General features: G+C 41.1%; 1 protein-coding gene across 1 annotated transcript; it reads left to right on the forward strand.

Annotated features, from left to right (window-relative positions):
• Positions 1-6,552: 6,552 nt before the first annotated feature.
• aldh3a2b (aldehyde dehydrogenase 3 family, member A2b) lies at positions 6,553-16,940 on the forward strand. The gene is made up of 11 exons (XM_071542764.1): positions 6,553-6,666; positions 7,978-8,140; positions 9,156-9,387; positions 11,703-11,788; positions 12,535-12,743; positions 13,357-13,474; positions 13,924-14,065; positions 14,286-14,452; positions 14,616-14,715; positions 15,259-15,497; positions 15,947-16,940. The coding sequence occupies exons 2-11, from the start codon at positions 7,979-7,981 to the stop codon at positions 15,959-15,961; spliced, it is 1,470 nt and encodes a 489-aa protein (XP_071398865.1). The 5' UTR covers positions 6,553-6,666; position 7,978; the 3' UTR covers positions 15,962-16,940.
• The last annotated feature ends 162 nt before the right edge of the window (positions 16,941-17,102 follow it).

Genomic DNA, 17,102 nt, shown 5'->3' on the forward strand with positions numbered 1-17,102 from the left:
GTCTAATAATTTACCACACTGACCAATTCATATTTTTTCAGTAATGTATCTGCTCCACTTTTCCCTGAATTGACGCCTCTGCTGATATCATAGCGTTACATACCTGAATCTTGGACTCGGGCAGCCCGGTGAGAGAGGCGAGGGACTCCTTCATTTTAATGTCCGGGTACTGTGTGAGGGAGAAGGCCCTTTCCAGCTCGCTCAGCTGCGCCTTGCTGAAGGTCGTGCGCTTCCGGCGACGCTGGGTGTCCGCGCGCATCCTGTGAGGAGCATCATGGGGCACTACATGGAGAGAACATGATGTTATTATTACTTAAAAACACGATATTGTGCCCCACTTTCAAGTGAGAACCAAGTAAGATGCACAGTTTGGAGCCACTTGCAATCAATGACACAGTAGATAAGATTAAATTAATGTTTTCTCGTAGCAAGAAACCAATAGAAAGAAGAGCAATGGTCACGTCTTCCTGCTTTTATGCGGAACTAACAATTTTACAAGGTTCAATAAAATAACTGATGGAAATCGAGCTCTCACCTCTGCTGGAGTCCTGTGCGTAATCATCGTTGTTGTTCATGTCCAGGCAGGCAGCTGACCAGTGATGTCCCGAGTAAAACGGGCTCATCTCGGAGACATTGTTGCTCATGTAATCCAAACCGAATGCCATTTCTTTGCCACTTGGTCAGAATCAAACCCAAAGTAACAGAGTGCGGTCCCTCCTGCCTGTCCGAGGCACTGATGGAAATGCAGAGCTGAAAAGCTTTTTATACTTTGCTTGACAGTCCACCAACGACCCCCCGCCACCCCCGCACTTCCCAACAGATATGTCATGCCTTAAACGCGTGCCTTTGATGTGTTACACGCCTTTTCACTGCTGTCCGGCTAATAGGTGTCTGTTTGATCCCCAAAGACCCAGTAATGTGCCCATTTACCCTAGACGGACACTAGCTTGTCCTAACCTGCAGGGTGTCAATTCATTCAACATGGCAAAGTCCCTGCATAGATTAATATCATTTGCACCAAAACTTCCAAACCCACTTATATCAATTTAATTTCTGGGGGGAAAATGGAGCAATGAGTAATGATTGACGATATTATTTGTTCATATGTGATAAATTACTAGAAGTAGGTGGATCATCAAACTATCACGCACAGACGCACAGATAGTAGAGGAAATATTAGTTCTGAATACTCGCTTAATGGCCTCCAAATCGATTTCTGCCAAATTTGGCTTGATCTTTGCGCTCCATCATAATGATTAAGACCACCGGGTTAAATTTGGACTCACTTAAACTAATGTATAGCGAGCGTCCACACCTTGACATACCCATTTGACACCCATGCTAAGGTGGTCAGGTAAAGCAGCAATCACACTTTGACACATCGGAGGGAGCTCAAAGCCAGGCAGATCTCTGGTCTGCCCCACATCCTTTCCCCTAGACCTCGCTGCCTCCTGGTGCGCAGAAAAACAGCGGCTTCAGTGCATAGTGGAAGTGTATTGAAGGGGCTCTGGGAGTGTGAGGCTTCAGTCAGCTGTAATGTGTGGAGGTGACAAATCGGACTACTTTTTCTCCTTCCTGGTCGGCTGCGTTTCCACCGATCGAGACATCAAAACACCGGATAACGCAAAGTCCAAATGCACAGAAGTTCCCAGGCTAGTGCCAGACTCACAGCGACCTAAAGGCCATTGGAAACTGAATGGCATATTTCAAACATAATGCAGGCGAGAAGGTACAGAGAGACAAAAGTGAGGCAGGTATATAAAGAAACATTTTGCAACGTTTTTTTTATGTAGGCCTATTCAATTCAATTAAATTCAGTTTAGTTCAGTTCAGTTCAGTTACTGATCCAATGACGATCATTAGCTATGACAAATTCTATTGTATTCTACTGTACTCTAATAAGGCTTAAATAACCATTATTTGAGGCAAATCAGCAGCAAATGGAATTACACAAATTGCAATCAATGAATTTGTGAAAATATTTGTCTAAAAACTAAATTGGTTCCTGTCTCAACCAATTCGGGGTAATGAGTCACATCGAGATCACGTGACGTAATAATAAAAGACTTTAGAGCCATAACGACCCAAAAGCCTGATGAAGATGAGACATTAACCTTGATGAGTGGGCTCAAAGTAGCAGCAAAGTGCTGCACTTTCCCTCTTAATCCCATGAACCATGAAGCTATTAAGATCATAACTTCGACTGTTGCTAGCGATCACATGACTTGCATTAAGACAACAGACATCGATACCAAAATGATTTGTGCCAATACAGACAGCAAGCAACTGAAACTGGGTCACATGCTTCCAAAGTGCATGATGGGTTTCACCTTTGACTCCTCTGACCTCTTTGACCCCTGAAATTGATGCAGTTCCTATGTTAAATTGTAATATGGATACATATTTTATGTCTTATAAATGTCTATGCCTTATTTTTTTTACAGTCTATGGTTTATACCGAAATGTCCTTTTTACAGAGTCCATGCTGTAGGCCAACCAGGGTGAGCCACTAGGGATTTTTAGCGCTAGTGTTGCAATATAGCCTATATTTATGAAAACGCCATCTAATATTTTATTTTAATAATTGATTTATTCTAAAGGCAACCCTATTATTTGGTGCTGTGGAGAGAAAAGAGTCAGAGAGCAAAAAATGAGGAACACCCTCTACCAGCCACTAGGCAACATTATTAGACCGTGTACTAAACATTATTTTATCAACAATAAATATCCTCTATATGGTGCATAATTTAAGCTTTTATTCGCTTACCCCTTCGTGTATTTTCTACAATAACATTTATTTTTTTCTGTTTACTGCTGAATAAAACAAAGCTTCCAGATACAATGACAAACATGTCACTTTGGCTGAGAAACCTCCATCAACAAGTAGTCAGTGTTCAGAACTATTCTTTATTCAGCAATATCTGAGGTTGTGTATTTTCTAAAGTAACATTACTTGTTCTATAGTACAAATCTTTGAGGCACAGTGGCAAACATTTCACTGTGGCTAAGAAATCTGCAGCTCATCAAATATTCTGTATTTATATCTATTCTTTATTCAGCATTATCTCAATCAGCAGCTGAATGAAAACAAGGTGGGCAAGGGGCTGTATGACATAACTCCTCTATGACGCTGCATGGTCTCACTCAGTGAAGTGGCTTCAGAAAGCATTATGACATCACAGACCGTTGGCCCTTGTTTCTAGTAGCCTACATCTGAGTAATAGGGTACTGCAGGTTTTTTGCTTTAATGTTGAGATCCATATTAGTAACTCAGGCACTACAAGCTGAGTTTATGGACTATAACAATTACACAGACAGCAGTAGACATGGTGACCCCAGCCATAGACGTGGCAGAAAAGGCAAACAATTGACTGCAAAACATACATCTACTTTCATTTACATTTATTATTTAGTTAGAGTAACCTGGATTTCTTTACAGGGTTATTTTAAATTAGTTATTTGCTTCTAAACTTGCAGCTGGGGATATTTTTAAACTGGTCTTTTTGAATGAAAAGCACATATTGCGTAGATTTCTGCTAGTTTAATGTTGGCTCATTTGACAAAAACTTAAGGAGTCCATGCATGCTTTAGTCTTTAGATATTACTTTAGTTATTTCAATTTTTATTATCACACATATCGCACATTATCACACATAATATAAAATTCTGGTTATACTGTCCTTTTTCGTACATTGTTCTCTTCTTCTTCTCCTCTCAAATTCCTTGTTCATGCATTTTTTTGTGTAACACTATTCATCTCATGCTGAGTCTCTGGTCTTCTCTGTGTCCCAAGCTGTATTCCTGACCTCTCTATAAATGTTTGGCTTGGAAATACACAGATTGTGCTTCTCTCTGTGTCTGAATGCCTCAGTTTGTACCTCACAAACTCAGGTGTGCACACAGAAAACACGGCTCTTCTGTGTCCACACTCTTCTCCCACAAATCAAGATTGACACTCAGGTGTGAATGACGCTTTGCCCTCCTCTCCCTCACCTACATCCTTGCTCCCTCCTTCACAATACACAAACACCCTACCTTGGCCAGCTGTTTGATGTGGAAACTCCATCCACATTTCCTGTCAACCTGAGAGATTTTTGGGCCTAATCCATGTGCTGGCAGAGGGGGGGAGACTCCTCGCCCATTTCCCCAAGCTTCAAGGCCTCTCTGGGTCTGAGAAATAGAGGCTGAGTGTGATTCCAGCTCGGCTTTGGATAAAAGAATGAAGCAGTCCGTCAGGGAAGTAGGGAAAGCACGAGACATGATTTAGTGCTGGCATAGTTGCCAAATAAATAGATATTACGACTCAGAAGGAATGCCTAGGGCAAGAAATTGAAATATTATGTCAGCGTCCCGTTCAGCGCTGACATCTAGCAGGTCGGTGCGACTCTAGCTTGGCTTTGGATGAAAGTTGAGAGAGCTGCACTGAGAAATGCAGAGCAGAAAACCCTGTAAATTATAGGAAGTTATCAATGAACAGATAAAGAATTGTGGAATTCAGGTGCCGCTACACTAGACCATTTTTGTGCAATCCAGATCCATAATGCTCCCAGCAACAGGCAACAATGTCGGGGGTCAAAAATGTTTTCAATAAAGTTGTTTTTCGGTGATTAAAGCAAAAATGCTCGGATATTTGTTTTGGCACTGTTAGCCATCAGAATTGTCCAAAACCTTGACCTGTCACTTCCTTTAGATTTAAAGACTTGAGCCTGTTTCATTCAAAATTATGATGACTAAAGACTTGATTTGTCACTTGTTTGGACTCATAGCTCAATACTTGACACATGATTTTGACTTGTGACATGATGGCTTGACAAATATTTTTCTAACATTTGTATTGGTCTGGCATGCAATTTCTACAGTGTATCTGATATTATTCTCACAATAATTTTATACCCACAGCAATGACCTTTTTGAAATAAGGCAGAGGAGAGTCTATTTTATGTTGACTCACAGAATTGTGGGGGAAAAAATAGGCCATAGTTTCAGAACATGCACAACTCGCAGAGATCTGACTTGGATCAACTCATTTCTATTCACGAGTTGACCCGACTTGGCGTGTGGAATGGGATTTAGACCCTAGTTGACTTGATTTTGATTTGGGATTTGAGACACGCCTTTCAAAAGCACTCAAGACTTCCTTGTGACTTGGACCAGGTTGGTTTGAGCCCTGAACTGGAATATCACTCCAGAAAGCAGTGAACCAAACTAGATCATAATGTCCGAGGGTATCACATGGTCCTGAGATCTAAAGACTGACTGTGACTCCTGGCATTTGATAAAAGAGGGACGCATCCATACCAAAGAATGCAAAAAAGATGACTATTCTGAAATAGGATTTCAATGCATGGGTATGTCCTTCGGAAGGAGGGCTAATAAAATGAACTACACAAACAAGGTCCCAAACACTACTAGAAACTTTCTTTTCCATTGCATTTACTGCTATATTGACACCTATAAAGATCTGGTGGAAAAAATAGCAGTTCAGTTCAAAGTTAGTATCAGTTCAAAATAATAGATAAGATAGACTGGTTCATAATATATTATTAATTCAACTTAATAACTTAATATGCTGGTGCTATCCATCAGGAAAACAGGTAAATGAGACAGTTTGTTTTTTCTTCTCTGTGATAATTTTTGATTAAATGAATATGAGACACTCCACTCTTAACAAAAAGCCTTCTATACAGTACCAAAATGTGTATGAGAACCATTTTTGGTGCTATAAAGAACCTTTTGCAAAAGGTTCTCAAATGGTATACATAGAACCTTTCTGGTGCTGTAAAGAGCCACTGAAGAAAATATGAAATGTTCCAACCAGCAGAAGAAGTGGTTCTTTATTCTTTATTCTGATTTGTCAGTTTTGTTTTTATTTCATCACACCAGAGGGATTTTTGAGTCATTATGGTCCTTTATACTATAAAGCAGTGGTTCTCAACGTGGGGTCCAGGGACCACCAGGGGTCCTTGAGGGAGTTCCAGGGGGTCCCCAGTAAATTGATGAATTGTTAAACTTCACCATTATTTCATTTACAATAAGTTAACACAATTAGAGAATGTAGAAGGATGACTGTTTAGATCATAGTTTCACTGTTATCTCCTACCTACAATACAGATAGTCATGGAATTCTGGACAAAATCATATCTAACAATAAAAATAATCTCAGATTTGGGTTTGAGTGACAGAATCTCATTAAATGGGGGTCCGTGGCCCTATTGTGGACTAAATTAGGGGTCCTCAATATGAAAAAGGTTGAGAGTCACCGCTATAAAGGACTCAAAAGACTATAAAGGATATGGTTCTATAAAGTTTATAGAACCTTTAGAGTCATTTATAGAATCTTTATAGTACCCTAAAGAACCCAAGAAGAACCCTCCTGTTCCTGGGTGCAGGACACAACTAGACTTTCTGGTGTAATTATGTAGTAAGTCAGTCTGGTAGCCTTTGCCTCCAGATATGATATAACATACAGCATGAGGGGCGAGGGGCAGATAAAAGCCCCAGCAGCTGAACGTGTTGGTTCTGCCCCTGCAGGGGAGGGACCTAACGGGGAGGGACAGACCGGCTAATGTGTCACTTTTTGGCTGCTCTGCTCCGCCGCTGCTGTAGGCTGCTTCGCCATCAAGCCTGAAGGATCTCAAGCAACACATCGCAACTGAAATTATTCAGGTGAGAATAAAACTTATTCTGTCGTGTGTTTGGCTTCTTTCGTTATAGGCTGCTAATCCAGAGGTGACGGCGGTCAGCGTGAAAAGATGCATGACGAGTGAATGATGCAGCAGATAAGAAAACATTTGTAAAGACTATGAATATAAGCTACAAAGGCGACGAATATATAAGCAAGAAATGTAGCCTGATTACATTCGTGACCAGCATGCCTTGGTGCGGAGTTCAACTGTATTACGAAGTAATTGCTTTGTCAGCCAAATGACGCCACGCGCTTAAATTGTGTAATTTGGTCTTGATATGTAGTCTAACGGAAAGTGCTATATGAGCAGTTTCTCCGCTTGCCATAAACATACAGGAAGGAACAATAAAGGCCAGCGTAACCCGGGGCAATAAGCCCTCCGCTGTAGTTCAGATCGTGACCACTAGACTGATTTATTTTGGATGGTTTAACGGTCCTGCTAATCTTTGAATAGCAATCCAAGTTATGTCAGTGTTGGGAGCTATTCCAAAAAAAAAAAAAAAAAAAAAACAGTTTTGAGCTACATTATATAATTTTTTGACATTAAGAAATAAGAATATTGTATGGTTTTGTTTGTTAAGGACGTATAATTGAACTTTTTCTTACATTTCATAGGGGAATCAAAGAGAGAGTAGGCCTAATCCATTTGTTTGAACAAGAGAAAATGTTTTTGTGTAATTTAAGGCATCGACACTGCATCCAGATGTTAACTGTTTTTTATAAAATGGCGGTAATATAGGCCTACCTTTGCATGAAAGAACACCAATGTCCAATAAAGCTTTAATAATAATAAGCTAAATAACAACACTTAAATTTTATTCTTAAGCAATGTGGTTCTTGAGCAGCAGCTAAACAACATGATTTCTAAGCGACATATAGCCTAAGCGCCGATATGAATTATGATTTTAAATTAACAGTGATGCAGTGACTGGTGTGCCTGTAATGGGTATTTACCAACAGCCAGTCTTGTTTTTTATTAACAACAAAACATATGCTCAATATGCTTTATATCTACAGGAAATACTACCTGGGTCATATTATACATGTCAGAAAATTCAATCCGCAATTGGAGGTTTCAGTCATTCACAAGATTTTTTGCAAATTCTCCATCGGTTCCCTCTCTATCTGGCCTCTCTGCGTGAGAGAATAAAACCATATTTGACCACTAGGGGGCAGAGGTTTGTCTTTTGAGTCGCTTGTCTGTGTCACACACAAAAAGTCTGTATTTTCACCTCGAACGTGATCTCAACAGAAGACCCGAACTATCTGGTTTATCCCATCATCTTTTGCAGGATGTCCCGGGAGCAGCAGGCAGTGGCTCGTGCCAGGAAAGCCTTCCAAACCGGCAGGTCCAAGCCTTTAGAGCACCGGATCCGCCAGCTCAAGAACCTGCAGCGGTTATTTGCTGAGCGGCAGACAGAGATATCAGATGCCGTCAGAAAAGACCTCAATAAAGTGAGTAGTGACTGGATGTTTCTGTCTGCAGCCTTCCTACCTGCCTTTCTGTCTGTCTGCCAGCCGGCGGTGGAGCGTCGACCCCAGAAGAGTCGATTCCTAGACTCCAACAAGCTTGAGAGTCAGGGTCGACTCTCAGCCAATGACAATGAGAGTCTGTTGATTCTGCTTTTTCAACCAATGATTTTTTTTTGTCTGTGTACATCAGATAGCAAATTGTTTGAGAGCTATTCCCCCACAGCCTTTTAGGTGGTGCATACATAGTATCAAATGTAGCTTCCTGTGGTTTAATCTACAGCAGTCAAGGAATCGATTGCATCGACTCCCACAATTAGAGTCAGAGCCAACTCCGGAAGTTTGGGAGTTTTGCACCATTACTGCCAGTGTGTTTACAAATTAAAACTTTGTCTTTGCAAGGGGAATTTGGTTTGCAGACAAGGTTTACAGTAAAACTACACAGTGAAAAACACAAAATAAAAACACATAGAATAAAACACAAGGAAAAAAACAATTAAAAACAGTAACACAACTAGAAAATGTGCTCAGTAGAGCACAGACCTGTGGTGTCTGACAACACCCCATATGCACCTTTTGGTGATATGCCACGCCCACCGCCACTCCCCCTTTTGGCCAGTTGACATGAAAAGTTAATCAGTTCTTCCTTGGCCTATAACCAACCTTCATACCAAGTTTGGTGCAAATCGTGCTGAACTCTTTGAGATATCCTGCTAACAGACAGACAGACAAACACACAGACGCAGGTGAAAACATTACCACCTTGGCAGAGGTAATTAGCATTAATAACAGTAAAACACATAACAAATGATTGTAACTTATGACATACACACCAACTGTGATTGATAAGACCAGACAGGGAGTCAAACGCACAAAATAGTGCAATGCAAAGTCCATCATCAGTGCAAAAGCAAAGCACTTATACAGTCACAAGACACTACAGGAGCCTGTGTGTTCCTCTTGTACATGCTTTCTTTACAATATCACACTCGGCCCGCAGAGTGAGGTGGGGACCCAGCTGTACGAGACCCTGGGCCTGGAGGGGGAGATCAACCTGGCCGTCAAGAAGCTGAAGGAGTGGGCCGCCCCCCGGCCGGTGGAGAAGAACCTGCTGACGCTCTCGGACACGGTCTACATCCAGCCGGAGCCGCTGGGCGTGGTGCTGATCATCGGGGCCTGGAACTACCCATGGGCCGTCACCATACAGCCTCTCATAGGAGCCATCGCTGCTGGTACTGTAGGCTGCTGAGTGTGTGAGAGAGAGAGTGAGGGAGAGTGGGTAAGGGTTGAGGGGACAGTGTGTGTAAGGGATGGGGTTAGGTAGGTGAAAGGCCAGTGTGTCTCCATGTGTGTGGTGTAATGAGGTCAGGGTTCACATTTTCATTTGATCTCATCATCATTGTGCCCCATGAAGAAATCAGGGAAGGGACTGTGGATCGGCCTCGGTCCACTTATCTGTCCGGCACGCACAATATCTCGGACACCACTGATTGGATTTTGACGAAACTTCTGGGAATGATGCATGTCATTGCTCCGTTCCGTCATTTTCTAAATGACACCGATGGGCCAAAAGGGGGCGCTCCAGCGTTTGTTTAATTGTCTGTATGTCACACACAATATCTTGGACGCTACTGATTAGATTTTCACAAAACTTAGGGGAGTAATGCGTCTGATTGCTCTGTTTCGTCATTTTCAAAATTACACTGATTGCTGCAATGTGGGCGTAACAATGTTTATTTAATTGTGTTTACGTCACACACAATATATTGCTGATTGGATTTTGACAAAATGTATAGGGAAAGATGAGTGTCATTGCTCCACTTTGGCATTTTTAAGTTGCACTTATTGGCGGGGAGCCACCGAATTTGTCTGTACATCAATTAAGAAATATGAGGTAACATATTTTCTACTTATTGCCTCCACTACAACTGTGCATCATTCAGGGGATGAAATGTTTACTGTTTACTTGCTCTTTATTTTTTTTAGCCCTGCTCAGTGTTCACTCTGTTATCCTTTGTCATGTGATCATGACCAATTCCTTTTTGTCCTAATGTTGCATAACGCTCTTATTTCCCTGTCAGCCAGTTATTAGTGGGCCAAAGGCAACTCCATGAACTCATGACATCATAAGATTAAGAATGGATTCAGTTGTCTTGGTGTGAAAGACCATCTGTGTGCTGTGAGGTGTGTGTGCATGTGTGTGTAACTGTCACAAGCGTGCCAACATGTATATTTGTATCCTTATGTGTGCATGTTGATGTGTTTATGTGTGTGTGAGCATAATAATGTCTGAACTCTGAGCGTTGGTCCTATCAATGATTGTTCGAAGGCCAAGGCTGAGCTCTGTCCTTACCTTGAGTGAAGCAGACCTTTCCTCCTGAAAGCCTGGCTTACAAGATAAGTTGCTAATGAATGAACTCATCAATAATACATTATGTGTTTCAAAAGCTACCATCAAGTGGCCACTCTGTGCTTGTACAGAGGCACCAAGCCAAGTGGTTGGCCAGGCTGTGATCACTTTGTGATGCAAACGTCCTGTGGAGTGTTTGCTTGTGACTGTTTACACTGCAGGAAGTAGCAAAAGTAGCAAAAAACGTAGCAACAAAATAACCTGATGAATGTCTGTGTACCGAAACGTTGTTCCCAATATATCTTTTCTAATTGCAAATGAAGTAGACAGTGTGCGGGAGTCCTTTGTTCTGCAACAAGTAGCAAAACAAGTAGCAAGTAACATTATCTAGTCTTTTGTAGAATCCTTTACTTGCTTGAATCTCTTTGTAGTTACAGGATATACAAATTGTGCTAGAAGTGCCGCAAGAGCTTCTGTAGGCAGGTTATTTGTGTAGCTTTACGTTTGTATAGCTCTATTTGTACATCTGATTAGGCCTTGTTGTGACTCCAACGATGATGGCTGGAGGCTTTATTTGAATCAGTGTATGTCCACGGCCCATGCAGTGGATATATAAGTGTTTGCTCAGGGTGGACTTTATCCTGTGGCCTAGTGCTATCAGATCTCACATGGAGGGTTTTATCTGACTAGTAGGTTAGAAGTCTTCACCTGCTTTATTGACAGCAGGATCAGCCAAACAAGTCTGAAAATGTCTTAAACCAGGTTATTTATATTCCGGGCCTTAAAAGGCATTGAATAAAGTCCATTTTGGCCTTTAAATCCTAAATACAGTATCAGGTATTTGGTGTGTCGTCTGCTGCCCCCTGCTGGCAGCATTCAAACTGAAAATGCAATGACTTGAATTTCTCTTGGGGAATTTTTCGAACCATTATTTTCAGTTGCAGTCTTAACTATAATTAGCAAACTAACAAAAGAAGAACACAGAAAGCCATAAACATGAAGTTTGGTTGTATGCAAATTTGTGCCATCACACTATTTAAAACATATTTCGAAACATTGCAAAGAAGATCATGAAGGCTCACACTAAAATTAAAAATATATCTGTTACATAACTCTAATAAATATATCATTATTTCCATCGTGGACCATGTGTTTCCATTATTTAATTTCCGCTCCTTTTGTCATTCACCCGTCCAGGTAATGCTGCTGTGGTGAAGCCCTCAGAGGTCTGTGTTCATACTGCCAAGGTCATGGAGGACCTGCTGCCACTTTACATTGACAAGGTAAGGATACAGTCACTCCACTATGCATCTGTAGGATTGATTAAAGTTCTGTTATAGCCATATTGTAGCCTTTGTAACTAAAAGATAGACAAGACAGACACTTTGTAGGACCTCTAGCTCTGTTGTTCATTAGGTATAAGAACATCAGGGCCTCTTAACCAGACAATACTGCATACCTGAAACAGAAAAGACACATTTTCTAAAGTTGGACAATTATATTCTATTCACAGTGAAAAATTAACACCTGCCACCTACCGAATGTGGGTAAAAATTGACAATGATAGGCAAGTCTCTTAATTCTACCAGTCACATGGTGGGTGATCTTTAGATAACATTTCCAGTCACAATCAATTTGTACTTTTCCACATCTTTAAGCTAAAGTAATTAGTATAGTTTTGAAGTTCTACATATAATCGATATCAGGTGAAAACCTTGTAGCTCCAATTTTGGTGATTTTCATGTTTTAACTTCAGTTAAAGGGTTACATGGTCCTCTGGGGGTTGGGAACAACTTTGGGCTTATGGAAACCCCATTGGAAAACTCAACTCGGTTGTTGTCGGTAGTGATGGCATGTAAAGAGTAAAGATTAAATGTGACATTTTCTCTGTGCATGTGTGTGTATTTCTGTGCGTATCACAGCACTTTGTTAAAACTGCCCATATGCTGCATAGGTACTAACCATTTTGCTTCAGTAACTGCACACAGCATATCATTAACTGAATGAATGTGCCTAATCGGTGTGTTAGGAGCTTTACCCCGTAGTAACTGGAGGCGTGCCAGAGACCCAGGAGTTGCTGCGCCAGCGGTTCGACCACATCTTCTACACCGGTAACAGCATGGTGGGCAAGCTGATCATGGAGGCCGCTGCCAAACACCTGACCCCCGTCACCCTGGAGCTGGGCGGCAAGAGCCCCTGCTACATCGACAAGAACTGTGACATCAGCGTAGCCTGCAGGTCAGACCACTGCTCACATATGGTTTAGTCTGTTTGTTCTGTCTTTTTCTTTCTTTCCTGTCTTTCATTCTTCCTTACTCGCATTTTCTCTTCACACTTTATTTTGCTTTTTCTCCCTCATCCCCTCTCTCTATCCCTTCCTTCACCCCTCCTCTATTTTTCTATTTAATCAAGATATTTCTTCATCTATTCTCTCTGGTACTGTCTCTACCTTCCTGCATTCCTCCTCTTAAAGGATAATAATACCAACATAATTTAACTTTTCCTACTGCTGTTAATGCCCATGAAAAGTCAAAACCCACCGATGTATTTGCCACAGTCAGAAGCTGCTACTGTCTGTTCTACTGCAGGTTTCCCTTTCCTCCTGGAAGTCATAGGCTCTAATTGTTTTCAAAAATCCATTAATAACAGTTTGCATAGACATGCTGCTGCCTTGACTAACATAACACATAATTTTAAATAACACTTGTATTATTATGCCACAATCATTGCAGCTGTAGTCGTATCAAAAGTCGTTCCATTCTGTCAGAATTGTATGTGAAGAGATTATTCTGCCGTAAGTTTATTTTTGCCTACACCGGTGTTATCCTTTAACCCGTCCTCTTCGCTATAGGCGTGTCACCTGGGGGAAGTACAGTAACTGCGGTCAGACCTGCATCGCCCCAGACTACATCCTGTGTGAGCCGAGCATCCAGGACCGGGTCATCGAGGAGGTCAAGAAGTCCATCAAGGTAGATAGGATCTGTGAAACCGGCAGCAGAGCTAAGTTCTGTATTTAGCGTCCCATGCTAATAAAGGGTTTCATTCCAAAATGTTATGAAAGTCAGTAAATGTTTCAAAATCAGATGAGTGACAGTAGTAACCCATAATGTACTTTACTTTCACACCGGGAGTCATTTTGTAAGAGCAGCCATCCATTTCAAATAGCCCTTTATTTTGGAAAGAAATCCTTGTGGCATTCCAAAGAAAAAAAGCTTTTTCAAAAGATAAAAAACATGCACCATTACTTAACATACTTACCTTGAATAATAGGTTAGGTAAAACAAAAGTGAGTGAACCAAAAGCACAGATTTTTGGGGAGGCTTTCTCTTCTTTCACTCAGTACCCTTTGCTTGGATTTCATAGGATTGGAGAAGTACAGACAGATCAGCAGCACCAATGAAATTATTTCCTTTCCCAGGATTTCTACACAGAGAACCCTAAGTTCTGCCCAGACTACGGACGCATCATCAATCAGCGCCACTTCAAGAGGATAATGGCCATGACGGAAGACAGCACCATTGCTGTCGGAGGAGACAATGACGAATCAGACTGCTACATAGGTACTACTTTTGACAGCCATCAATTCTTCATAGATCACTTGGATATCAATCACAGTCTGTAATGGATAGATCATATTATTCATAGGACACATTTAGGAACGTTTTCTGGCAACACCTTGCTTTACATAAATGCAGTTATACACATTCATATAACATGGTTAGTGATGAAGAACATGTCATAAAACATGCATTTGATATACAGTTTCTGTGTTGTGTTCAGCCCCGACAGTTCTGCGGGACGTGAAGCCAGAGGCGAAGGTGATGCAGGAGGAGATCTTTGGTCCGCTGCTGCCCATCTTGCCGGTCGGCGGACTGGACGAAGCAATCAAGTTCATCAACCAGGGAGAGAAACCTCTCGCCCTGTACGTCTTCACACCCGAGGACAAGGTATCCAACAAGACACATCACTACTACCACAATGTAGATGCAGACGTAAACATAAAGATACAGACACACACAAATGAGGACTCATACACAGATGAAGACGTAGACAAACACACACAGGCGCGCCATGGATGAACTGACTCATCTTCTCCTCTTGTCTCTGAAGGTAATAAAGAAGATGATAGATGAGACCTCCAGTGGAGGAGTGCTGGCCAACGACTGTCTTGTCCACTATTCTGTCAGCACTCTGCCCTTCGGTGGAGTCGGTGAGTACAGACAGGGCCGACTCTAACAGACATGCTAGTCAGGTTCGGGGTCAATTCATGAATTAACTAATCAATAAGTGAGGAATTGAATTGGAATTGAATTGAATCAAATTCTCTGAAATTCCATGTTTTTTCTTACCACATATCTGAGATTACGCATAGTGTTATATATTATCAATACTGAATATCATAAAATGTTTAAGGGACCTTTCAGGTGGTATTTGATGCATAACATGTAATTGTAAAACATACATTATGTTTGAATGTACTTGATTTAACATTCTTTTATTTGGTTCATAATGTTTGATTTATCATGTTTAGCAAGTCAAAACAAACTTTCTTAGAAGTGGAATTTCATGGAATTCAATTCTGTTTCCTGTCATTCAAACTCCAACTCCAGGAACTGAATTAGAATTTACCTTGCATTGCATCACTCTCTTGCTCACTCACCCACCCACCCACTCTCTCACTCACTCATCCACAGACACACACACGCAAATATGTTCACAGACATAAACTGTCCTTCTCTGCTTTGATGTGCAGGAAACAGCGGTATGGGTTGCTACCATGGAAAGTTCAGCTTCGACCAGCTGAGCCACCTGCGGGGCTGCCTCATCAAGCAGCTGAAGATGGAGGGGGTGAACAGCATGCGCTACCCGCCGCACACACCCAAGAAACTAGGCTGGGCACGCTTCTTCCTCCTGAAGAACCCAGACCTGGGCTGGATGGCGCGCATGGCGCTCCTAGCCGTCCTCGCTGTGGTGGCCGCTGTTGCGCTGCAGGTAAGATATGGAGGGAGAGAGGAACCCCGCGTTCTCACTGCGAGCAGCTTGGTTGATTGGTCGATCTATTCTGATCGATTGTGGGCGGAGCCACAGGCTCCAATCACATCTGTGTGTTAGTCTCCTGCAGCTACAAAATGTAAAACAGGCAAATTATGCTCTGTAATCAACTTCACATCCATTTTACACTCGCCAGACAGAACTATTGTTCATGCAACATCAGTAGGAAAACAAGGAAGCGCAGACATCTGATTGGCTGTTGAAAGAAGATGCCTGTGAAAAGTTCAGCTGTGGTGAACTTTTATTTGCTGACAAGCCTAATGACCGCCCACATCAGTTTCTGTGTTGATTGTGTTGGTCACAGTGTGAACGCAGAGGATGAGAGACATTAATGAATACTGATTCACTGAAAGGGCCTCTGATTGGTGGATATGTGTTATTTTTTTCAGAAATATCTCCTGTGAGGACATCCCAACACTTCCCTGACAACAGGTCCGTTGTTGCCTTGATCCTCAGGACCCAAGAGAACAGAAACACACAAGAGTGCAGCGTAAACTTCAACATAACACGGATAGTCTCCTGCCTAAATCGCATCAATATCCACACAGGGCTTGTTCTTATACCTAGGCTGTAATAGTTTGGGGACAGTCCCAATTGTCTTATGTTATTCTGCATTTCAATAACCATTTCAGAAGGATCAGCTGGCTCAAGCTAGCAACTAACTTCCCGAAAGTGATTATTTTTTCATATATATGGCACTTTGATTTGTGTTCTGTACTATCTAACATGTTAGATCAGGTTTGCATACTTAAAAAAAACCTTTTAAACAAACTTTATTATATAAACAGTGCTGCTATTTTACTACAAATAATTTTAAATGAAGTAACAAAAATGTAAGGAAAGGTGTGACTTTTTAAACTTCATATCATATCACTGTGAGATGACCCCGCTTTTCAACACTCTCTGAGAAACAGTACAATTATATGTATGCCGTTGGCTATAATGTATAATATGCAGTATAATATGAAGGACTAATCTGCAACTTCTTCATCATAGGTTGCATTTGTAAGTGCTGAAAACCTATAATCCATTTTGCATTCCATTTTTGTTTCCGTTGGATCAATCAATTACTTGATGTTGAGCCTTATGCTACTTTGTAATTCCTACAAAGGTTTGTTTGTTGTTTTCAGTATGGAAACTGGTGCAAGAGAATCTGTCCAGTCCATCTGTCACTGGAACATCAGTGCTTCATCTTGGTTGTTCAGTTGTCTTTGAACTGACCACAGCAGTCTATCGCAGAATCAAAGAATCAGAATCAAAGTTTGCTTTTTGAAGAACATTTTTATCTTTATTTCATTTCCTCAATATCTCCCAACACCAAACAAATTAAAGTGACCTTGTGAATTCTGTCTGAATTTGAGTTTAAACATTTCCATGTTTCAGCTTATCTTAATGAATTTGTAATTTATATATATTGATAAATACATTCTATATCTAATTAATATATAAATAAATATATTTCTACATCTATCAGTTGTATTATTTGATTATTTAATTATGATCATTTGTTATTGTTATTGTTTGTTATTTGTTATTCTTTGGATA

Source organism: Centroberyx affinis, unplaced genomic scaffold (assembly GCF_046629955.1).
Source record: "Centroberyx affinis isolate AG114_WGS23_722 - 3 ecotype Tasmania unplaced genomic scaffold, CSIRO-AGI_Caff_v1 ptg004178l_1, whole genome shotgun sequence".
In the NCBI taxonomy this organism is placed as follows: Eukaryota; Metazoa; Chordata; class Actinopteri; order Beryciformes; family Berycidae; genus Centroberyx; species Centroberyx affinis.

Excerpts from the sequence above, each read along its gene's own strand:
- aldh3a2b (XM_071542764.1), top strand. The coding sequence starts at position 7,979 with ATGTCCCGGGAGCAGCAGGCAGTGGCTCGTGCCAGGAAAGCCTTCCAA. Across the intron at positions 8,141-9,155 it reads TCAGAAAAGACCTCAATAAA|AGTGAGGTGGGGACCCAGCT; the intron begins GTGAGTAGTGAC and ends CTCGGCCCGCAG. Across the intron at positions 13,475-13,923 it reads AGGTCAAGAAGTCCATCAAG|GATTTCTACACAGAGAACCC; the intron begins GTAGATAGGATC and ends TTCCTTTCCCAG.